The sequence below is a fragment of the Achroia grisella genome, unplaced genomic scaffold (genome assembly GCF_030625045.1).
Source record: "Achroia grisella isolate CSIRO2021 unplaced genomic scaffold, CSIRO_AGI_Agris_v1 utg660, whole genome shotgun sequence".
In the NCBI taxonomy this organism is placed as follows: domain Eukaryota; kingdom Metazoa; phylum Arthropoda; class Insecta; order Lepidoptera; family Pyralidae; genus Achroia; species Achroia grisella.
The window spans coordinates 1,847,676-1,874,509 of NW_026712984.1; the positions used below are offsets into that span (position 1 = coordinate 1,847,676).

The following is a 26,834-nucleotide window of genomic DNA, read 5'->3' on the forward strand; positions in this document are numbered from 1 at the left end:
AACTGGGAAATACAGCGCTCTGTGGCTAACATAAGATAGAACATTTTGTTGTTGAAAATTAAATATTATTTCGAGACTGTTAAGTTCAATAATAAATAAAAAAACTCGGTTTTAAATATTCAGGACAAAACACTTTCAACAGGACTTTATGGTTTATAAATTCTAACAAGTTTTGTTGACTTTTTAAATTGGACTCTTTATTTTATTATTTTTAAGTGTAATTTATTTTTATCCACTGATACTCTTTTGAAATGACTTAATTTATATGTATAATACCGGATATAAGGACATTGAAGGAAACACATAGTCTATAAGGGTATTTTGAATGTGTTAGGAAGGTATTTGTGTGACCGTTCCTTTATAGGAAAGGATTTTGAAATCATTACTTGGCTGTGTTTTATTCTGTATGAGTTGTAAAAGTTAAGAGTAATCTGTCAGAATTGATAAATGTCCTTTGGTTATTCAAAGATATAGTAATAAAAAGTAATATTAAAAAAAAGACCGGACTGAAAGTCTGAAAGGCTACGGACAGATATACAAAACGAGCTTCTACTAAATAACGGTTCACAATCTTACTGTTTACAAACTCACGAGTTATAGAATAGACTGACTTGTGTACAATCTTATTGAAATTAAGTAATATCAAAAACTAAGACCCGACTAAAGTCTGAAAGGATTGTGAACTGACTATGGATATAGAACAAGCTTCTACCAAATAATGATTCATAAGTTTACAAACTCACGAGTTAGAGAATTTATTAAGTACATTACTTAGTATATTCTCTGTTTACAATCTTACTCATATATTTAGGGAATGAGTAATACATTATCTTTTACAACCCATCAGAGAATCTTTCATAATATATATAATAAATATACTAAGTATTTTAAAATTGTATAAGCCTACTCTATATTTTGTATATCAGTGCATGGTATGAATCGGAATTTCGTGTTCTATTTGCGGGGCATTAAGGTCTTATTTTAATGTACTTTTTAAACAACTTGTGTGAACGTCTGTTTTGAAGTTATGCCAAAAAGTTTTCTGTTCTATATTAAGATCTCAATGCTTTTGTGTACTAACAAGTTAAGTAACAGTCATATATTGGGACATATATCTATAATATATGTATAATAAAAATGTAACTCTATGCTGTCTGTATGTAGAAGATATATGGGAATAACTATTATGATGAAACTTTATAATAATAAATAATCATCTTTATTTGTCTCAAACAAAAAGTAATTAAATGGTTGCCCATACAATAATAAAATTAAAAAAAGAGACAAAACGGTCTATAACTCAGTGGGGACAGTGAGTCCACCCTCTCTGCTACTCTGTATCTATGCAACAAAATATTAAAAAAAGATTTTTCTGTTTGCCTGTTAATCTGTGCATGTGTGCGCGCCCGTCTCAAAAATGGCTTAATCGATTTGGATGCGGTTACAGTGTCTGTAGAAAACTTAACATCAAATTTTGTGCTTTTTTCCAATCGGTTTACTAAACAAAAAGGTTAAGCTATTGTTGTTGAGAATACCATAGTTATAATGTTGCGGGTTCAGTTATTAAATGAATAATTATTCGTCAGTTTATTATATACAGTTGAAGTCATATATATATATATATGGCCGTGGTTATGATTTTTTTTTATCAATGTCCTTACCGGCCAGTCAGATAGTTTCTTCAGTAGAGAAGAACTGGCAAGAAATATGTTATGTAGTTGTAATGTAGAATAATATAATAAAAATATACCAATTCCTTTTCTTGCCAATTTCTCTCAACAGAAGTGAAAACGAAAGTGTACAGTAGGGATAGTGTTAAAAAAATTTGAAGTACCTAAGTAGCATAATATGATCTGTACTAATATATTTGTTGCTACCTGTGACTTTGTATGCTTTTCTGTCTGTATGTACACGCTAAAATTATATCATGAAAACAAAGGCTATATTTCATTGTAAAAAATTATCTGTAAAGAATGAAAGATTGTACATATGCAATCCTGGGCACCTGCTTATGTCATAGTTTGTAACCTATCCCTGTGATGAAACAAATGATAGTTTTAGAGCGAGATTTTTAGTATTTTTATACAAAAAGGAGCATGGTACGCAGGTAATCATCACTAGAATAATATTTATAATCATATTTGACGGCGTTTGTACTGTTTTGAACCAGTCCTTCCGATCATCTGAACAACCAAGTGGTAGAGAATAAAACAAAAGACACATAACATTACATACCATTAAAAATAAAGCGCAAATTCTCCCCCTAAAGTTGTATGCCCCAATACTTATGCCTCATAAAACAATAATAATTAGATAGCGAAAAAAAAACTTTTATATTCAAATTTAGTATGTATGTTTTCATCGTTCACATAAATATGCAATTGTGACTTAATTTGTTATTAATAGTGTTCATTGTTATATAAAATAAAATACTAGTTTGAAAATTATATCCAGAAAAGAGTTTGGTTTGTGAGAATGTGGTATGCTTAATACTAAATTGCATTAACAAAATTAAAAAAAAAATCTAATTTAAGTATCTTTAAATAAAGTCGATTTTCCAATATTTTTTTTATTTAACGCAATTTAGTATTAAGCATTTGAAGTGTTTGTTTATTTATAAATATATTGTTCATATTCACATGTAGAATTGTATGGGGCGAATAGAAACTACATTTAGATAATAATCAAATTTATAATAATCAACATGACTGTATAAATTTCCTTTGTCCCATATTTTGAATGAAAAAATTATATGCGTTTAATTATATTGTGTGAAAAAACTCTTTGTTATTAAGAATTATTGAACTAAATGCAAATTGGTTAATTTTTTTTATAATAATGACTAGAAATTTCCTTTGTTCCATATTTTGAATGAGGAAACTATAAGCGTTTAATTATATTGTGTGAAAAAGTCTCTTTGTTTAAAAGAATTATTGAAATAAATGCAAATTGTTCAATTTTTCTTTTAAATATGACCTATTGCGGTTGTAAGTTGAATGAGATTCCAGGCCGCCCCAATTTATAATAAACTATTGATGGCGATATTTTATTACATCACACAATGTCAATATTAATGACTAAGATTACACCATTAAGTAATGGCTCTGAAAATTAAGAAGACATTTTTATTTATATACGTAATTGTGAGTTTTAATTTGATGTCAAATATTGGCGGTAAATACTGAGTCGGCCATTTAAATGTATATTAACAGTATCCGTATTAGATGTATGATTCATACATTAATATAGAGATACTGCAATTGTTAATCTGTGGTCACTTATATGTACATATCCTTCAGAAAAAAATTGTCTTTGGTTTTGTGTCATTTTTGCCGCCAATATTTTCCAGACGATACTGTTCCCAGTTATTAAATGTTTGTTTTGTAACTAGTCCTTTTTATAAGCCTCATGAAGTCACCCCTATGGGATTATATTTTTAATGAAAACAAAGAAAATGTAAAAAAAAAGCGTCGGCTAAGTACTCTCTGAGTTTTTCGAATATTTTGTATTAAAATAATAAGAGAAAATACAATAAAAATATGAAGCTTTTGTAAACAGCCAGTTATTTATTATACTAAGTAAATCTTCTAAACTATATACATTTTGTTTTATTTATTATATTAATCTAAATATTTACAAATAAATCTATACATATAATAAAATAGGAGTGTCTGTTTGTAATATTGAAATAACCGATTTTTACTACAAGCATATGAATATAAATACGGCACATACACCAAAATATCATTTTTTACTATTTTTGTTTGTCTCATTGTTCCTGAAATGGCTCGATCGGGATTTTGACGGGAATTTTATTGGCAGGTAGCTGATGTAATAGGAGTAACTTAGGCTAAGTTAAATTCCATGCGGACGAAGTCGCGGGTACTGCTAGTCCAACAATATATATATATATATATAAATGAGAATTCATATTTCATATCATCAATCAAATCAATCAATCTAAAGTGTATCAATTAGGTTTAAAAAGTTGCCTATTTGACGTCAAAATTATCTAGGATTTAGGATTTTATGTTATGTTCATTTTTATTGACTAGAGTTATGAATTAATATCATGCAATATAAAATAAATGTCCAATTAAGAATTCTTCAAAATGAGAAAGTTATATAAAATTGCATTTTCTTTATAAAGGCCAAGTTTACCACTTAACATTATTACCACTTAACACTTAACATTACTATAAGTCGTAACCATCGGACATCTGGCCACTAGCTTAGATTCCAGTTGCATAAAAAAAAAATGAAATAACAATTCATTTTTTTTTTATTTATTTACAATTTCTATTTAGGTTTAGGTTCTTTCGTGTTTACTTTATTTATATTATTAACTGTGTCTTAACATGAACTAGTCGAAATATCGAGAGAGGTAAATACCTTTACTATTTGCCATAAAATTAGTTCGTGTTGACCTGGTTCTATTTAGGTAATATTTCACTACGGTCGTATATGTATCTATCTAATTAACATAATTTATGTATCTAAACCGATTTCCTTCATATATGTATAAAAAAATATAGATATATGAAATAGATCCTTTGTAGAAATTTATTTACCTACTTATATACTAGCATATCAAACATGATTCTCGACATTTTCTTTGGGTTCCTTTTTATTTCTTCCCTCCAAGTCGGCATAGATATCCTCTAAGCTCCTCATTTTTGTCTCTGGAACTTTGAAGAAGAGGTAGAAGACATTTGCCAGACATATAAAGCTGAATATCCAGAATGTGGAATGGTAGCCAATCCAGTTGTTAAGCGGTGCGAACAGTTTGAGGAGAGCAAAGTCGGTGCCCAACGATATCGCCATGATGAGAGTTGCTACAGTACCGCGGAGCTGTAACAATAATCATTTATTTATTTAAACTTTACTATTACATATATAACTCGGGATTAACTACTCGACAATTTTTTAATGAATATATCTACCTACCTATATGGACTCAGAGGACGCCAAATAATAGTATAGATATATAAATAACTAGCTGTGCCCGCGACTTCGTCCGCGTATTATAGTGACCAAATAAAGACGTGAAAAAATGACGAATTACCATACAAACTTTCATCCCCTATTTTTTTTTAATCCCTAGAGACTAACATTTTTACAAACTTTGAATGTCATATTTATTTATATTTAATCAGCAGCCTAAGAAATAAGAAGCTTCTAACTTTAAAAATGATCATATTCCATACAAACTCATCTGCCTGCATAAGGGGTTGAAACCTTACAACCCTTTTTTCGCATTTAAAAGCCTATGTCCTTTCTCAGGGACTATCTGTGACTATATATCTATCTATCTATATATGTAGACTATCTGTGTGCCAAATTTCATTTAAATTGGTTCAGTTGTTTAGGCCTGAAAGCGAGACAGACAGACAGACAGAGTTACTTTCGCATTTATAATATTAGTAAGGATAGTATAGTTAAAGTAATATTAAAGACTTTGTTTGAACGCACTAATCTCGGAAATAAACAGTTAGATCAAAAAAACTTTATCCATTAAAAACAAAAAAAATCAGGAAAATGTAAGCTAAAAATTTTCAACAACCTAATTTTAATAAGCGAAATAAAATAAATGCGCTTGAGGAACCTGCTTTTTTTCTGTCTTCTTGAAGCACAGTATCAATATAAAATAAAAAAAACCTACCTGAAAGTTGAACATCTCAGTCATAATAACGAATGGCAGTGGTTGTAGTGCAGTCGCGTCTGCGAATATGCATAAACATAGTGCTACGATTGGCACCCAACCTGGCAGATATTTTTCTATACTTTGCAGGTAGAACCATATGCCTAGTAGACACATGCTTACTGCTGCTAATATGCTCGACAGGGACAGGAGAGGCTGAAAACAAAGTAATATAATTTGTAAACTTATAATTTAGATTAAAAATTACACGGATATTTTGATTTGACATATTTTTTTTTGACATAGTTTCCTAATCAAAAAGGTAAAAGATAAAGACAAAGTAATGCTGCAGCTTTGTCCGTCCATTACATTTCAGTAATTTTTAAATAGTGGCATGGATATTTTGAATTTAACATATTTTAGGTTTAATTATCAAAAAGGTAAAGATGGAAGACAAAGCCGCATCGTATGGGGCTTTGTCCGTCCAATTTGTTTCAGTAATTATTAAAAATGGCGTGGGTATTTTTAATTTAAGTAGTTTGGGTTGCCTAATCAAAAAGGTAAAAGATAAAGACAAAGCCGCATAAGGTTGCGACTTTGTCCGTCCATTACATTTCAGTAATTATTAATGCCACTAACTTATAGTTTGGGATAGTTATATAAACAAGTTAACTCAGAATTTCGATTAGTTTTATCTGTGGTTCATTTACCTACTGTTGATCTATAGATAATAATAGAATTAACAATGAATATTTTCTTTGTGAAAGGGGCCTTAACTGGGGATTCTGATTTAAAAAATAATTCTATGGAAGCGGTTCGTTAGTACATTTTAAAACAGATTTATGTTCTATAAATTTTAAATTATAAAAGAACTTGTAATAAAATTTTATACACGTTTAGTTGTATGACCCCACCTCCAGCCAAGTTTCCTGTCTATTCTCGGTAGAATTTGCATCCCAAATTTGTCTAGAGAGCTATACATACTCTATTTATTTATTGTAATTTGATTGTATTTTTTACTAGAAGTATTATACTACAAAAAGTCGTTATCGTAAGTTCCTCAGAGTTGCTTGTTTCTTTTATACTACGTAGGTGGCAAACAATGTTTCAGTTGCCAAGCAGGTTGTTAAGCTGTGATTCTATTGTTGAGTCAGTTTAGGCAGTAAAATTACTAGATAAGAGTTATGACACAGTAATCTTGGAATGGCAATGTATGAGTGGAATCATGAGTGTCACACAGTAATGCGATGTCCGTAGTGTTGTTCTTGTATATAGGTGACGATTACAGCTTACCATCAGACAGGCTGTCAGCTTGTTTACCATTGCATTGGTAAACAAGCTGACAGCCTGTCTGAAAGCCTTAAAGAAGCTGCTGAAGCCTTAAATCTTATATTAAACAAATGTTATGTAAAAAGGCCTATTATAGCATAGATGAATTTATAGATGATAGCAATATCTATCAAGAATAAGTTTATTTGCGGACAATGTTATAATTTGTTTTTCATACTGCTTTCTTGATATATGATAGTGTAGCGGCTTTTAAACATTGAATAAAATAAAAAGATTTTTTCAATGTTTTTGCTAATCATTTTTTAATTGAAATTAATACCTATGTCCATTTATTTACCTTCCTTCCAGTTCTATCCACTAATTGACAGGCCAAAAACGATCCTATTATTTGGACGGCTGCGAGCAGAATTGATTGTTTATTTGGCGATAAAGCAATACTACTGCTGGGGTCCTTGCCGGCTTCTGCAAATATATGACTTGCGTAGACCAATACAGCAATGCAGCCGCAGAATTCCCTCGTCAGGTTCACTATCAGCGCCACCCAGAATGCCTTCACTGTTGTCTTGTCGGAGACTACAAAAAGCAAGGGTAACTTTTATTACCGAAGTAATTTTGTCGACATAATCAAAAGTATTTATTAAAAAAAAAATAATAATCTCATGACAATTCACACAGAGCCATCTAGACCCGAGTTAATCTAGCTAGAGCTTGTGTTATGGGTACTAGATAACTGATACATATACATAGATTTTTTTTTTGTAAATACATACATATTATACATAGAAAACACTCAGACCGATACAAACAATCATACTCATGAATACAAATGTTTGTGCCGTGTGAGGAATCGAACCCGCGACCATCGGTCGTAAATCGGTGTGCTTGACCACTAGACCACCGAGGTCGTCATATCAAAATAGGTAGATATCACACATCAAGACATACACATAATAAATACAATCCCCTCCGATCGTTCCCCCGTCCAATTCAAACGACAGTTTGAGCCAAGAAACCCCAAGCGGTGCCGTCGGACTAAAGTCGATCCGTCAGGCTGTAGTTGGCCTTCACCCGCTCCATAAGTCCTTCCATGGTCTTTTTTACGGATGATAATGCACCCGCCTGCGCTAAAGGATTACGCGTGCGGGGCACAAGTAGAGGATGATAAGATGAACATGAGGTCAGTTCAGTTAGCCCATCGTGACAAATTCAACAGAAATTTATCACGATGGTTTCCAGGGGGACCCGCATGGAGGTCAACCTAACATAGTACATTGCTATGTGGTCCACATTACTAACAACCTCCTCCCAAACGCCCCACCCCCCTTCCGCGGGTTTGGAGTGCTATCTGCACTCGCCCCCAATCGTCTGGTGAAGCTGTAAACTCCAGCTGCGGCCAACAGCATTAGAGTAAGCCAGAAAAAAATCTGCCGTAATATTAAAAGTTTATTAAAAAAATATAGATAATTTAATCAATGTTCTTAATATTACAAGAATGCAATGCTTGTATTATTTTTCCTGTAATAATTAATTACGGAAAAATTAATTTATAACGAGTTTTTGAGAAACCATTAAATTTAATTAATTTATTAATTTTTGAGAAACCAAAAAGCATACCAAGTTAGTCATATTTACTTAATATCAAGAAATTCCTAATTATATTAATGTTTACAATCTATTTCTTTTAATTAATATACAGTTGCAACTACACGAATTTACCTTAATTAATTATTATACAACAAAAATAAAATCCCGGATTTTTAATAGATAATTATGAAATGTTGTTACCGCTAATGATTATACGCTGGCGGGTCACATCAGAGGCAGATGAATTTACGAGAATAAAGTTAGTTAGTCACTAACTAGGATGTCTTTTATCTTCAATCTAAATGTTTAATTATAAGGTTTTTAAGAGCTAAGATATCATACCACCTGTTATTTCACTGCCGAATCTCATGCTTCAATCGAATCATACATATGTTACACCGAAGCCATTCTGCGGCTGCCTCAAATACAATTACACGTTATCGAAATAGATGACTTTGAACAAAGTCTATCTAGGGTAACATTTCATTCTAGTTACATAAAAAAACCACAGATTCTGTACAGAAATGGAAACGAGCCAAATCGGTCAAAAAGGCGCCAAATAATTACAAATGAGCATCGTGAACGCGTGCCGTAGATACGTAAATGGTATCGACATTGAGGTGCTATTAGGAAAAATGGAGGGAAATTTGCTATGACGTCATCGGGCACACGGATGAATTATGAATCATTCAATGAATATTTCTTATGTACTTATAAAGGTGCGTTGTTCTAGTTTAAGTACGTATTACATTAATTTTATAAACAATCTATTGAAGTAATTAATGTATAGAATAATAATCTTATAAATGCTAAAGTTTGTGAGTATGGATGGATGGATGGATATGTTACTCTTTCAAGCTAAAACGAAACGGAAACGATTTTGATGAAACTTTACAGTAATATAGCTTATATATTTGAATAACATGTAGACTACAAATTTCATACGGGTGAAACCGCATGTTTGTATAGATAACTAGAAGTATCAAAGTATTTATGTTAATCTAGAATATGGCGGATAAGACATAAAAAATACCACATTATTATATTATGAACATTTTTATAAAAATTAGATATATCCATATATTAATTTAAAAAAATCTAAAAATTATGTTTTTATAATACGACGTTGGTAAACAAAGAATAATAAAATAAAGAAATAAAGTAACAATACAAAATTTACATATGTTATTATCAGCTTATACGTACTGTCGTATGCTGTTATTTCCGCACGGTAAACAAAGTCAAATAAAGTCATATATGTATTATTAAATCCAATTTATTATTATACACGAAAACATGTCTATTAGCATAAAATTTATCTTACGAGTATGTAAATCGCGACACTACATAACTCCAGCCGCAACTTGATTAACTGTCAATTAAAATGACTCCCCATCGCTCCAACATCCCTGTATTCATCATGTGCAAAAACAAATTCTAACTCCATTCCACAGCTACTTAAATCCATAAATCCAATAGAACTACATACTACTATCTTTTTACTAAGTTTTTACTACCATTTTCTAATAATTGCATTGCCCATGTTGATTGCACTTTCAACTCTATATATTGACAGCGAGATAAATTAATAAAATGATACTGCATATTCTGTTTTCAATATTTTTTTATTGTTGTAATTTTGACATTTATATTTATTTTCTACACAAAATAAATGTAGGCTGCCAATCCTAACTGTCAATTTGCAACAGGCCATAAGAAAAAAGCCTCTAACCTACTTGAAAATCAGTGGTTTGCTTCTTGTAGCAAACAATACACTGAAATGCAGCCTTTTTGCGTATGGACGATGCACACACACTACATTTATTGTACCTATATTATATTTTGTTAACTGACCAATGTATATATCTGCTTCTTTTTACTTTACGTGCCTTGCGTGTGTGTGTAACGCAAATAAAAGTTTTATATATTTATCTCTGTATTCTCGCGGGACAACATCGTAATATTATCCCGTACAAAATGTAATATTATTGGTTATCATGTCCAGAAAAGATAAGAGAACGTAATATGATGTAGAACTACAGATAACATAATATTATATAGCAGAACTAATAATGTTTACAAATTATAATAACGTAAACTCGTGACGAGGCAAAATCTCTGTTTGTGTATTTGAATGCTCCATGTAAAAACGGCTGAAAATATTATGAGAAATTTTCGCAGCATGATGTTGCTAAATGGTGTAAAAAATCTTAGAAACAATCAAATAAATTTATATAAAATGATAATGACATTTGATAAATGCTGTACTTATTTTTATTGTTTGATTGTTATTGTCTAATATTTTAAAGAAGGTGTTACACATGAATGTAGATGGTTATGAGGGCAGTGGAAGGCCAAAAAAGAGATGGATGGACAGTGTGAAAGATGATATGGTAAGAAAGGGAGTAAATAACGAGACAACTGCGAACAGCGATGAATGGAAGAGAAAAACAAATTACGCCGACCCCAAATAAATGGGATAAGGAAGAAGCAGATGACGATAATTATTGTGAATAAATGTATCTACGACTGTATATGGGGACGAAGTCGCGTGCACAACTAGTACTTAATATAAACTTTCCAGAAGAAATCAGTGAGTTCTTGCACGAGAAATCAATAAGTTGAATCATAAACAGACTTATTGCGCCAATTAATGATTGTGAACTGATAAATTGTCCAATACTGTCCTTGTTCCCTGATCATTACTATCAATTCACCATTCATTTAATTCGGTTGCATTCATTGTATGGTGTCGAGAGTCAGGAGTCAAGTGTCTGACTCTAGACGCGGTCAATTTGTTTATTAACCTTGTTTGTTTTGCTTCAATGTTCCGTGTTGTTGTTATTATGTACCAACTCTATGTAATGTGATGAATATGTAACGCCTTCATATTTACACTGATTACATTGTTTATCCAGTACACAAGTTTGCTCTGTTGTAAGTAGTAGTTTGACCAATGGGATTGGCCAGTGAGACAAGTTTATCCAGTCGGATAAATTTAACCAGCAGCGCAATGAGCTTATTACGTGGGACAAGTTTACTTAGTTGAATGAGTTGCCAGTAAGACAAATTTGCCCAGTCGCATAAGTTGTTTAGTGGCACAAGTTTGCCCAGTGGCACAAGTTTGCCCAGTGGCAAAAGTTTGTCCAGTGGCATAAGTTTGCCTAGTGGCACAAGTTTGCCCAGTAGGACAAGTTTGCCCAATAGCACAAGTTTCCCCAGTGGCACAAGTTTGCCCAGTGGCATAAGTTTGCCCAGTGGCACAAGTTTGTTTAGTGGCACAAGTTTGCCCAGTGGCATAAGCATGCCCAGTGGCATAAGTTTGCCCAGTGGCACAAGTTTGCACAATAGCACAAGTTTGCCTAGTGGCACAAGTTTTCCCAGTAGGACAAGTTTGCCCAATAGCACAAGTTTGCCCAGTAGGACAAGTTTGCCAAGCAGATACGACATTGGCTTATCATGATGATTGAAGTACATATTTTCTATAAACATCTAATACAATTAGAGTACCATTGGATAATATACTTACAAAGCAATTTTGGCGAAAACTTGGGTTCGGTGGTTGTCCTTTCTAAAACAAGGCGGTCCACTTCCTCCATAACTGACTTGTCGTCTTCCGGCAATGATCTCAACCATGCCAGAACTCTAGCAGTTTCCTAATTGTAACAGAGATATTTTAATATGAAAAAATTGGATAGTGGAAATAGTAAGTAGTTAATTACAATCTGTACTACAATGGTATATGTATAAAAATATATCTCTACTTCTATGGTCAAGCAATGACTTGATTGTTATCTAATACTATGTAGAAGATTCTATTGGAAAGAAATTAAGCAAATTGCGCAGAAAACTGGAATGTTTCAAAAAACGACTACTCATTTTAACTTCGCACTTTTAACAGTTAGCGCTTCACTAATTAAGGATAATGACTGTCGTGTCAGCTAGTATATATAGTAGAAAGGGTAGATGATGAAATTTCAAAAATATGTTCTGCACCTGATTTTTTCCACACTTGATCAGATACGATGGGGTTTCCGGCAGTCGGAGCATTATGCAGAAATGTAATAGAGGTATAGCCAACAGAATCCATAGAACAGCGTTAAATGGCAGCAAATCGCCCAGAACAAACACAAGTAGATTGCCCATTGTCTGTGAATAAATAGATTGATAAATAATTATTCATCAATTACAGACACAAAAATATATGAACATATAAAAGGAATGGAGGTGACTTAAGTTAATATATAATTTTTATTTATTCATTAAATTTTTAATACCTAATTAAAGGTGCAAAACATGTCTTAACATTTTCCCCCAGTCGATAGGACTCCTTATTGATAACTACTAGCGGAATTTAGCCCATGTTACAAGTAACATACAACAAAAAATACAAGTATTTTTTTAATTTATCCATTACAAGCCAACATATAAAAAAGAAAAAATTCCTCTTTGTGTAGAAATTCGATAAACGTCTAATAAACTTATTACCGTTATTAAATTATTATCCAATTACTGCAATGGATTTATAAGTTTTTATGACGAGTATGAATAATCTGCAGAACAAAACAAGCATCGAGTCGAAACATTACGAAATTATTTATTTACTAGCCGCATTATTGCATGCGCCGATTCTGACCACCGTATTTCTCATAGTCTATATTTGCAAACTATTTATCAAAATTAATTAGTGTATAGGACAAAGTTTATCTAAAATCAACATCTATTTAATGCAATACGGGATAGAAAAAATATTCAGTATGAGGGATAAATTCAATATTTTTTCTCCATTTTCTCGATACTTATTAATATTATTCAATTTACATATTAGCTTTACATGTTATATTCTGATGTTTAAGCTATATTACTGTAAACTTCATGATAATCAGTATAGTAGTTTTTACGTGAATAGGCAACATACATTTAGTCATATATCTATCCATCGAAACAAATTTTCGGGTTTTAAATATTAGTAGGACATCGAGCATCGTTCTGAACCGTCCTTTTATTTTACTTTTGTTGTGTTTGGTTGTAACTTTGTTTGGTCTAAACAAATGTACCTTGTCATAATAATAATTTATTGATAATATTGAAAAATATTTGGAGTCGAGTGAGGATGGTGTAACTGTGACAAAGAACTAAAAGGGTTACATATGCTCAAGGCGCCTGATATAGTGTTATTAAATAACACATGTAAGGAATGACAATTGTCAAACTGTTTCCGATAAAGATCAGTAAACCTATTGACACAGGTGATGGTGAACGAAAAGGTGGCTATTCTTGACATAATGATTTGCGTTTTTTTTTTCAAATATTTGCTATGATGCTTAGGTATAGATAGGCCTCAGTCATTAATTTTATTTTATGAACCCTTTCATTAGTAATATCAAATAGCAACGCCTCACCGAATAATAAGTTAGTCTTTATACAAAGTCTTCTCAAAGTAGGTACCTTTATCACGCACATTTCAGCTGTCACCTTTTTTTAGAAATTAGCGATGATATTCAGTTGACATGATATGTACGGGACGTCACATGATATCATGATATCCTGATGCTATTTATGTATTATATATTGTTGGAGGAGTCGATTATCAAGAGCTTGTTCACCATTCCAGTTACAGAAAAAAGCACAGAAATATTAAATAAATCAATTTCTTTCATAAGTTCATTGTTTCCTAAGTTTTATTTTAATATAAAGTATTACAAATAAATATACTTTCATTGTCTATTTGATATCTTCGAGTTTTATTTTCATCACGAAAAGTAGCCTAGTTCTTCTAAAGTTTGTAAAAGTTAGTTCAATGGTTTTGTTATATACCTCAATATATTAGATATTAGAGTAAAATTCTTTTCACCAAAATTCTCGTAGCAACATCGCGGAAAAAATGTAAAAGTAAATTTATATAAATTTTCCTTAAGGAACTTAAAAAGTTTTTAAATAAAAACATATTTTCGGTGATAGAAATGTTGTTATCTTTGAGTCGTGATGTCATTTGTCTGATAAGGAAGGTCAACATCTGGCAAATTAATCGAGACAAGCGTCTTAACAAAATGACAAAAATGTCTGCTAAAGTTATTTAATTTCAACATATTTTTGTAACTTCAGTAAGCAAAGCTAACCGCCCACCTGATGGAAAGGGGAAATATTCTTATAAATTAATGTATTTATGTAACTGGTGTGATAGGCGATGCGCATATTGCAGGAATGGTGATAGTAAAACTGTATTTTTAGTTATAATGCGTTCAGAAAAAAAAATTACTTTATTTATTTTCAAAAACAAATATATTACTGTTTTTATTTATGTAATTGGTTCAGTAAATAATATAACGGTCCCTCTAATAGCAAGAAATAACCATCACCTATATACATGAAGTATCACGGCATTATATCATACAGTCATGTGACTCGTGGTACCATTCTGAAAGACTGTCTTATGCCGTTCACTGAAATTTCACATTTCTCGAATTTATGGTAAATTATTTAACGACAGAAATAGCGTAGATGACTTTCTACAAAGACTACATAATTACATAATTGTCTATGATTATTTAGGTAGTAGACAGCCTTGGATAGTCTTATTTCATGAGTATGATTATTTGAATTGGTCCTATCCGATATTATCCGACACATTTATTTCGGATTCGGTTACGGTTACGGATATTTTTTTATATCGGATATCCGATAGTTTCGGTTACGGTTACGGAGCTCCCTAACGCCATTGGTATACACATATGTATGATAATAATTTGTTTCAGTTCTTTGGTATCCATAACACAAGCTCTGCTTTGCTTGGGACTAGATGGCACTGCTGATTGTTAATTGTTATTATTATTTAGTAATATATTATACATACCTGAGAAAATATGATAAAAGTGCCCGTCATTCCTCGGATGCTGTCCTCGCTGATTTCCTTGACATACAAAGGGCAAACAACAAATCCACCACCTGATCCGAAGCCAATGAGGGCCCTGGCTCCAATCAGGGCTATAGGATGAGCACATATTAACTTGACAGCCCACCCGATCTAAAAAAATAGCCAAGTCTTCAATCAAGGAGCATAAACTTTGGAGAGCGCCGTAGTCGAGTAACTCGGTAGTATAACATAGACCATACGTCCGCGAGCTCGAATACACACATTATTTGCAGACAAACTTGTATCACATATTATTATAACTTTATCAAATATAAGTTTTTACCCTAATATAACTTTGTATCAGTTTATATTTCTGACTGACCAGTATTAGTAATCACCGATTATTCCGATGGCGGGAGATCTAAGTGCGTTCAACATGGCACCATCGATAGTTGAAAATGATTATTCAAACATATAGGTTATTCGCACCCCCTAGAGGAGTGCAGGTTGGGGCCTCGGGGCGAACCCCTTAGCCTCGGCATCGGCCCCGGAGGCCACAATCCACGGGTACTTATCTGGATCAAAGCCTCTTCATAAGCAGATTATTTATTAGACTAACTATAGCTAGGTATTTACAATTATCATTAAACTTAGCCTAATATATATATTGAATAAACATTAATAACGAAAAAAATACGAATTCGAATATAAATCCGGAAGTTTTTTTTTATAACACAGGGGACAAACGAGCATGCGGCTCACCTGATGGTAAGTGATTACCGCCGCCCATGAGCAGCCGCAACACCAGGGGAATTGCAAGTACGTTGTCGGCCTTTTAAAAAGGAATAAGCTCTTTTCTTGAAGGTTCCAATATCGTATCGGTTCGGAAATGCCATTGCTGGAAGGTGATTCCACAATGTGGTTGTGCGAGGCAAAAAGTTTCTAGAAAACCGCACTGTGGAAGACCGCCATTCATCCAGATGATCAGGATGGTATTTTCGTTTCTGGCGGGTGGTACGGTGGTGAAACTCAGCAGCTGGTATTAATCCGAACAACTCCTCAGAACACTCCCCGTGATATATGCGTTAGAAAACGCACAGAGTTGCAATTTCACTCCGCAAAGCCAATGGGTCGAGTCTGTCACATAGACGTTGATTACAAATGATTCTGGCTGCTCGGTTCGGAATGCGGTCAAATGGAAGTAGCTGGTATTGTGGTGCTCCCGCCCAGAGATGAGAACAGTATTCCATGTGCGGCCGGATCTGCGCCTTGTATAATTGCAAGCGATGGGCCACCGTGAAATACCGTCTCACTCTACTGAGCACACCAAGCTTTTTTGAGGCTATTTTAGCCTTGTCCTCCAAATGACCGCAAAACTGGATATATCAACGCCAAGGACCTCGAGATTTGGCTTCACATATTACACATTAGATGGCGGTAGGCTCGCGATCTGCGGCACAGCGAAATGTATGCGTGTTAAGTCTTGTTTACTACTACGTCGATAATCAACAATGAATCTGATTACGGTATTTAGGATAGTGGTCGGAAAATTAATAAGTATTTAGATTTATTAATCTGTTTTATAATATTTTTTTAGAGATTTTCTCTGCTGAAACTACAATCCGAACTGTTGGACTTCAAGGCCTGTATTACTACTAGCTTCTAATAAATAAATATAATTAAAGATGTACTTACAGCAATAGGAATAGAGGCACATAAAAGTGCATTTTTCCTCCCAAATTTATCAGCCGCTACCCCATAAATGAAGACGGCTATGGGGGCAAATATGAACATGATTGATGCCATCCACGATACCTCCTCTTCCGATGAGGGTTTGTCTGAAGGACTCAGATCTCCCATGAGGAGAGCTTTGTTGGGAGATATCCAGCCCATAGCGGTTCCGTACGCCAAAATCGGCATACATACTGTAATAGAAGTACATTTACGATAATTTACATAGTCTTAATTCAAACCTTGGATTTACTACTTAGATTTTCACAGGTACATTATATTTATTTATTTGAGACTACTAGGCCCATATTATAAATATGTAGTCACGGCACTGACGACAGTAATCTGACGTGGTAGCGCCGATACACCACATCCTTCAGCCAGTAGTTCTCCTTAATAAAGGTTAGCAGAATATTTCTGGGGATCCGGGCCACAAACGTCTTGAAACTCGCGTTCTGACTCGACTCCAGCTGCGTCACGCTCAATGTCAGGTACTCATGGTTTGTATATAATCGACAATATCCTAGTCCTTAGTAGCGTAATGTAGACTGGACAGGTACATAGGCGTGGTCGGTGTAGCAGCAATAATATATGATAGAGCTGTATAACTTAATCCATGTATCTTAATATTATAAATGTGAAAGTTTGTGAGTATGGATGGATGTTTGTTACTCCTTTACGTAAATATTACTGAACGGATTTTGATGAAACGTCACAGTAATATAGCTTATGCATCGGAATAATAAATAGGCTATAATTTAAATAGATATTATGTAAATTAAGCGAAATATAAGTAAGTGTGATGCAGACGAAGTTCCGCTGGTCGGCTAGTTAGTTATACATATAAACGTTCGGAACAAATTTACGTAATGACAGTAAAATAGTGAAAATTTAAAACAGCGATTTTTTTTTCACCGGATGAAAAATGAAGTGAGTGAAGACGATATTCTAAATCTAAAGAAGGACTTATGGAGCGGCTTTATAGGTACTTTTAGGATTAGTAGCGTATACATTATATACATTTTTTAATGGCAAGAAAGACTTAAATGCCAAATTTTCGATTAAGTACATAATAGCTGTAGCCATACTGAAAACTAATAAAATAAAGTTAACAAAGAATAAAATTTCTATTTCATTAAACAACTCAAATTATGTAATATCAGAGATGGTCTGTATTTTCTACTCAAGTTGTTATTTCATCGGATAAAAAGTAACGCCATTTTCAAAGATTGTCTAGATTAGTCCTTACCATTGCTTATTTTTTTCTAATGGAACAGATCACAGTTTAAAGCGTAAAATTTTGATAATTTAAAAAATCGAAGTATTCCAATACAATCGAAGTAAGTACTTTTTATTAATGTAATTGAAATAACAAACAGACTGACGGTCCATCAGATGGTAAGTGGTAACCTATACATGAACAGCACTGCGGACATGATGTTAACATGTCATCACTTATGCGTTATCACGAATAATAATAATAAATAACCCTAGACAATTAACACAGCGACATCTAGTCCAAAGCAGAGCTTGTGTTATGGATAGTAGACAACTAATATTAGGTAATAATAATATATAATCCTGGACAATTAACACAGCGCCATCTAGTCCCACAGTATGGAGAGCTTGTGTTATGGGTACTAGACAAAGATATTAGATTAGTATATACTATTATTAGATATTATTAGATACAAACAATCATACTCATGAATACAAATATTTACACCGCTACACCACTGAGGCAGCTATCGCAAAGGAATAAGATGTCAGGCTTCCATATCCTAGTAATTTAACATCCTTGATTCATTTCCCTACCCTTCAAACAAAACATACAGCCTGGCTGGGGAAGGAAATACTTTTTTCAAATTCTACTTCTGACTTTCTAAAATCATTAGTTTTAATGGAATATAATTATGATAAACATATAAGTGTGTTTCTGTATATATGTGTGTGCTTTTACATGATTAGGAAGGTTCCTCGTGTAAATTCATGTATTAACCAAATTTATCCACATACATTTGCACAGACATGTGATTAAATAAAGAAATATAAATAAAGAAGTGCGTGTTTTAATTTTAATCATTCGGGTACAATAAGATGTTTCACGTATTGGCAAATAATTACTATTATATTATTTAAATGGGCTAAATGTTAACAAAAAATTTACGTGTGTGCGTAAATTTAATTTCCGAATTGTTCTGTTGTAATATTGTCCATTTGCGTAAATATATATCGACAAATATAAAACATTATTAATATCTACTCGTGTATTGAATAATACCAATGACGTCATATCACTAAAAGATGGGCGGTTGTTTTTCGAAATGAAAGACTCTTTGGAATTTACAGCAATAATTATGTTTGCATGGTAATGTAGCTTATTATTTATTTTCGTAAGCCGTATTCCGCCAGACTATTTTAAAAAAAGTATTTAATAGTATTAAAAAAATTATTGTATGTGGAGATTTTAACGTTGATATTCTTTGTAACATACCCACATGTACAAAATTTATTAGTTTATTTCAGTCGTTTGATTTATGTCATGTCTTTCATGAACCCACTCGTGTAACTGCCACGTCTGCTACTTGTCTTGACAATGTTTTTTTGTAACTGCGAGTATACAGAAAAATTCATAATAAATAAACTTCCTTCAGATCACTGTGGTCAAGTTGTTAAGTTTAGCAGTCAAATCAATAAAGTCAACAATAATAAAAAATCAAAAAGACAAATAAATGTTTACAATATTAATAAATACAAAAGCGCGATTAAAAATAAATTGGATTTGCTGTTACAATCTAGTAATAATCCTGATTATCTTTACACCAAGCTAATCAATATTTTATCCGGAGAATATGAACAATTTTTCAAGAAAAAAGAAGTTCATGTTAAATCTAAATTCACGGAATGGGCAACAGTAGGAATACTTAAAAGTAGAAATATTTTGTTTGATTTATACGATCAAAAAAAATATCGATTTGATGACAAATTCACCACTTATGTGAAAAATTATTCTAAAATTTTTAAAAAAGTTTGTATTATGGCTAAGTCTAATTATTTTAATAAACAAATTAAGCAGTCTTCTGACAAAATTAAAACCATCTGGAGCATTATAAATAAAGAAACTGGAAGATCTAAAATTCCAGGCTATGTAATCAATTTACATTAAATTATGATAATAAATTAATAACAACAACAAAAGATGTAGTTAATATTTTTGAAGATTTTTTTGCTAATATTCCGATTGATATTACATCTTCTCTGGACTCATCTCAATCTCGAGCAAAAAAATTCCTGGAGACTAATATCGGTTGTTGTTCTTTAAGATTTAGATTTTCACATGTTAGCCCCTTTCATATCATAAAAATATTCAGACAGCTAAATTGAAAAAATACTGAAGACCTTTGGGGCATGTCTGTAAAAGTAGTTAGTTCTTTCATAGATATTGTTGCTCCATATCTAGCCACTATTTTTAATAAATGTATTGATAATGGCGTTTTTCCACATTTAATGAAATTTAGCAAATTAATCCCACTATTTAAATCAGGAGATAAATTTGAGCCCGGGAACTATAGACCTATATCTATTTTGCCAGTTCTAAGTAAGGTGTTTGAAAAGATAATGTTAAATCAAATGTTACAACACTTCAGGGTTAACGGACTGCTTCACAGTCAGCAATATGGTTTCACCGCCGGCAAGTCTACCACTGACGCAGGTGTTGCGCTAATGACACATATTTTCGAATCTTGGAAGAAGTCACAGGATGCACTCGGAGTTTTTTGTGACCTATCAAAGGCATTTGATTGTGTGGATCATAAAACGCTTTTGTACAAGCTCGAACATTATGGTATAAGAGATAATGATCTAAAATTAATGAGAACTTATTTAGAGGATAGGGTCCAAACTGTAGATATTGACGGTGTAAAATCTAAGGGAGCTAATATTAAGATGGGCGTTCCACAAGGGTCAATCTTAGGCCCCATTCTCTTTTTAATCTACATAAATGACCTTCCCTTTATGGTAGAGAAAATTGCAGATATAGTGCTGTTTGCGGATGATACTTGGTTAGTATTTAAAATTGGACGTCAAAGTAATCAATTAGACGATGTAAATTGTGCTATGTCTGCAATATTAAATTGGTTTACATGTAATAACCTATTATTAAATTCCAGCAAAACAAAGTGTATAAAATTTACACTTCCTAACGTAAGACTAATAAATACACAGTTATTGCTTAATGACGAAATAGTAAATTTTGTTAATGATACAGTTTTTTTAGGTATAACAGTGGACTCGATATTACAATGGGGGCCCCATATTTCAAAATTGGCCAGTAGACTCAGTTCTGCTGCATATGCAATTAGAAGAATTAGGCAATTAACAGACGTGGCGACGGCTAAACTTGTATATTTTAGTTATTTCCATAGCATAATGTCTTATGGCATACTGCTGTGGGGTAAAGCAGCCGATATAAATACTATATTTGTTTTACAAAAGAGAGCCATACGTTCTATTTATGGTATGGGTTCAAGAGAGTCATTACGTCAGTGCTTTAAAGACTCAAATATCCTCACCGTTACTTCACAATACATTTATGAAAATATTATGTATACACGGAAGAACTTAGAGAGTTTTAAAAAACTCAAAGACTGTACAAGTAGAAACTTACGCAATATAAATAAGCTTATTTTACCTAAATGCCGTCTGCACAAAATCAGTAATTCATTCTATGGTAATTGCATAAGATTTTATATTAAACTGCCAGAATCTGCATTAAATCTGACAGAGAGGCAATTCAAATCTTATATTAAACAATTTTTATGTAAGAAAGCCTATTACAGGATAGACGAATTCATAGATGACAACATATCAAGTAAATAATTAGTTTATTAGCATACAACGTTATAATTTTATTTTCTCATTGCTTTCTTGATTTAATTGATTGATTTTAGAAATATGAAAGCGTAGCGGTTTTTGTATTAATTGCCGCATGCATTCTTATGTAAAATGTGAATACTATAACTATCAGATGGCAATTGTGATTAGCTTTGACGTGGTCTAGTGTTTTGAGTAGTCATGCTCACTAAAATGTCCAGACTTGTGGCGGCGTGGTGGGCCGGGTCATTGGGCTCCCTAAAATATGGTCGAGCGCAGTGATGGCTGGCTCATCCGTCATACTCGTGAACGGGTGCTGCTTGTAGGGACTGGTCTGCTCTAATCACTATGACTGATTTCCTCTTATTAATTGTTTAACCAGTTGGTTATGTATTCAATATTTTTCTTTTTGAGTATTTAATTGAATTAGTGCTAATTGGTGGTTTGTATTCACACACATAAACTTAAAAATGTAAAGTAATAATAAAATTATTTAAAAGAGCAACTTCTTCTTCTTGCTCGTTCTTCTTGTGATGAGACAGCTTTCCGAACGAGCGGTAGATTAAAAAAAAATGTAATGTCTATTCAAAAGTGCTTCAATGTAAGTTTATTTGAATAAATGGTTTTCTATTCTATTCTATTCTATTCTACTATATTTATGAATTAATTAAGCATCACCATTAAGTTGTTTATTACATTTATTGTAAAAAAAAGTTTTATTAATTACATTTATGACGAAATAACTTTTGACGGTGAATAAAACGAATATTACAAATGGTATGTTTATGATGGGGTAATTTGATTTTGTGGTAGTCGTAACTTGTATATGTATGTAATAGTCGTCTGCGGATACTTTAATCTCCTCTAAATTAGCCTCTAAGCAGTTTCCTTTATATTTTGGTTGAAGGGCAGCAAAATTACAAGATATAGAAGCAGTTTTAACCCCTGGATATCTGTATTGGTTTTGTTATTATAAATTTATTATATTTATATACTTAAATACTTCTTACATAGTAAAACTGTTTATATCTCAAATAAAAATAAAATAACTAAATATAACATCGTAATCCTCTGGTATGATGACGCATTAATATTATTACTGGTATTACATTATTTACAGTGTATCTTAAAAATACGTTAAATTAATAAAAGAAACATTACACACACTACCATGCGATTTACTAACAGATACATATACGCATGTTATTGACAACAGAACATTAGTAATATATATAAATTGACACGTACAATGTATCTCCTATTAATACCACAAATTGTTTGAATAGATGTACTAATTGGAAAAAGATAAAATAAAAATTAGGTCATTAATTTTACATTAAAAATCAATCGTGTTCACGTGCCATCGCTACATTAAACTGAGATGTAAAGCAATCAAATGTCAATCAATTTAAGTTATAATCGTTTTCCAATTCAATAATTATGAGTACATTGTGTAATAGGATGCAATAAAGTGTAATATTTTGCATAAAAAATGCAATAATTTATTAAAAACAAGCTACCCACTCCGGGTTCGCACAGGTGTACATTTATTATATATATAAACCTTTCTCTAGAATCTCTCTATCTATTAAAAAAACCCGCTTCAAAATCGTTGTGTAGTTTTAAAGAAGGGACAAACATCGCAGCGATTTTGTTTTATACTATGTAATAATGATGATAAACATTACTTGTCATAATGTAATGGCAAATATAGATATTTACTTCTCTGGACGTTTCGACTAGGTTTCTCTAGCCGTGGTCATGAACTGTATCGCGAAGTTAATGTCGCTGCCCGAAGTTTTTCAACTATCATCATAGATTGTCTACAGAATCATCGCGACATTCAGCACATACAGTATCCGTACTTATTGTGACTGTATGGAACTTTAACTTAGTATTTATTACTTAGTGGAATGGTAGAGGATAATTTTAAGCAATCTTTTTATTCTTTTATCATCATCATTGGTATTAGCCAGGCGTTAAGATAAAGTTAATCCGTCCGACATAGTTAAACTTTGTTATTGCGTGTCCAGTCAAAATAAACGGTGCACGGCTTGTCCGGCTTATGTTAGGCTTTTTACATTATTGTTATTGTAAATTAATTATTATTTTTATTGTTTAACTTAAAGAGAAAAAGTTTTGTTATGTTTAGATTATTTTTTTATTTTGTTTATTTTTTTAAGTAACATCAAGTAAATAATTTAGATGTATTTAAGGAGTTTTTTTAAATGTTCATCTAGAATGTTAGAATTTATTTTCGACTGATTAATAATAAAGTACTATTTGGCATACGATTTTATTTATTACATTACAAGTTAACATGATTTATGGTAATAAATAAAAAAGCTTAATTATACTTAAAAAAATGACGTACTGAGACACAATTAATTAATAAGTTGGCTGGTCTGTCCGGCTGTTAGGTTTGGCGACCTGGCAACCCTAGTTAGTAACCTACTTTACAAATCTTTACCTTTCTTTATATCTTTCGTTAGACAATTTAGTGAAGGTAGTTAAAAGAACTGTATTCCGGTTTGAAAAATGATTACGGATTATGGTAGGACGGTACCTAGTCGTCAAGTATACGTGATCACGGCCGTCAGAAGTGAGAAATAACGATTGTCATATTTAAATAAATCAACAGAAAAGTTTACAATTTCCGCTGTGTAATAAATATATAGTACTTTAAAAAGGATATAAAGCGAGGAATGAAGCGTAACCAATTGAAACCTCTGAGTTATTGTCAAATCTACATACATAATACTTCCATTGTTGTCTAGGTATTCATCATAGCAAACCAATTACTCTTCCAATTCCAAACTAGAGTATGTCTGTTGCTATACTACCCTAGTGGTTAGATGTAATAATAATAAAGACATTCAGCATTATATCAGTATTCTTATTAACAATAATATGAACTATATAACTTTAAAACTGTTTTAGTTGTAAAGTTATATAGTTAATATTCTTGTATTATACTAGTAACGCTGAATGTGACTCCCACTCAGCATTTATACTATAGTACACCGGACTAAGATTTTTCATATGATATACTAGCTGTTTCTATTTACTAATTTAACTTTATTTTTCTAAAATAAAAGTAGCCTAAGTTACTCCTTATTACATCAGCTACCTGCCAAAAAAAGTTCCGCCAAAATCGGTCCAGCCATTTCAGAGATTAGCCGGAACAAACAGACCGACAGATAGACAGACAAAAATTGTATAAAATGTTATTTTGGTGTTTGTACCGTGTTTATATTCATATGCATGTAGTAAAAAACGATTATTTTAATATTACACACCAATTTTATTTATATGTATAGATTAGTGACAAAAAGATGTATAATATATTATGTCACACTGCATTACTATATAAACAATAATTATATGGTTATTAATAATAATTATTCGTAATATTGAATGATTTGTGTCACAATGTGTATAGTATTAACATAAACTTACGTGGTTTTTACATACAATTTTTGTTAATATTTTTTAAATTTCTAATAAAAAATACGTAACATTATATCCTACGATTATATTTTATAATTACATCCCAATTCTATATATTATAATTATATCCTAGGGCAATATCGCATTATTTTAAAATTGGACTCAATAATAATTTATTCTTTTTTGCATTATTAAATAATACTATATTATTATTATATAAATAAAAAAAATATATGTAAATATTATCTACATCATAGTTATATTTAAATGAATGAAATGTACTTGACTTTGTATATACTATGTATATTTACATAGTATATACAAAGTCGCTGCCGCTTTCTGTTTTACTTATATCTTTTGAATTACACACATTTTAATGCAGTTTTTAGCAATAGATAGACTAGTTTAAGAGGAAGGATTATATGTATAATACATGCGTGTAAACCGAGAAATTTAAAGATTTCTAGTACACCTGTGCGAATCCGGGACGAGTCACTAGTATTAAACAAATAGATTTTTATTTAATTGTAATATATTATTAAATTAAAAATGTAACAATAATATTAAACTTATTTATATATTACTCACCAACTATAGACATCAACACTTGGTTATGTTTACTCCCATTGTTGTTTTTGTTTGTATTTATTTTATACACCTTATTCACCATTTTGTTAAAATAAACAGTACTCTATATAAAATCGAAGTAAATAATAATAAAACTTCACAGTTATTTAACTAATTAAAGTATAAAATTCTCTAATAACGTGTTTGTTTTAAATAAATATAATGTTTATTTACTGTTTTAGATGCATCGTAGTTCATAAACAACTACTAGTTACTGATTTATGATACGTCGCGTGTTGTCACTTGCGCGTGCGCACTAAATCAGTACAAAAATCTTCCTGCTTTTATAAGATCATATCGGGCTAATGGACTCGGGGGATAACCATTCGATTGTAGTGTTTTATCAATGATGCACAATTTTAAGTGAAACCTATAAAAATATTACTTTGTTTGTCTATTCTAGTCTTAAGTCTTCAGAAACTATTAATAAAATATTATTGGAAATGAAAAAAAAATTAAATATTTTACTTTCATTGCATGAGATTCCGTTTATGTATTAAAAGGCGTGTGACACAAGAAGAGAAATATTTCTCAAAATTAATTGCATCTTGACAGATATTTTAATCATTTATTTATTTTATTAGAATAACAAATCCATGGAATGCCTTTAGCACATAAAAAAACCAATGTCTTGTTTATCTCTTTAAAAAACTATATTATGCGTTCCAATTGAACAAAAGGATTTATCTTATATATAAAATTCTCGTGTCACAATGTTAGTTACCATACTCCTCCCAAACGGCTTTATCGATTTTTATGAAATTTTAGATGCATATTCAGTAGGTC

The 26,834-nt window shown here is 31.8% G+C and overlaps 1 protein-coding gene across 1 annotated transcript; it reads right to left on the reverse strand.

Annotated features, from left to right (window-relative positions):
- Positions 1 to 4,304: 4,304 nt before the first annotated feature.
- LOC131849636 (facilitated trehalose transporter Tret1-like) lies at positions 4,305 to 26,091 on the reverse strand. The gene is made up of 8 exons (XM_059199749.1): positions 26,010 to 26,091; positions 17,064 to 17,293; positions 15,369 to 15,539; positions 12,512 to 12,664; positions 12,045 to 12,171; positions 7,269 to 7,504; positions 5,663 to 5,857; positions 4,305 to 4,851 (listed from the first exon to the last, which is right to left on the reverse strand). Exons 1-8 carry the CDS (start codon positions 26,089 to 26,091, stop codon positions 4,591 to 4,593), a joined length of 1,455 nt encoding a protein of 484 aa, XP_059055732.1. The 3' UTR covers positions 4,305 to 4,590.
- Positions 26,092 to 26,834: the final 743 nt, after the last annotated feature.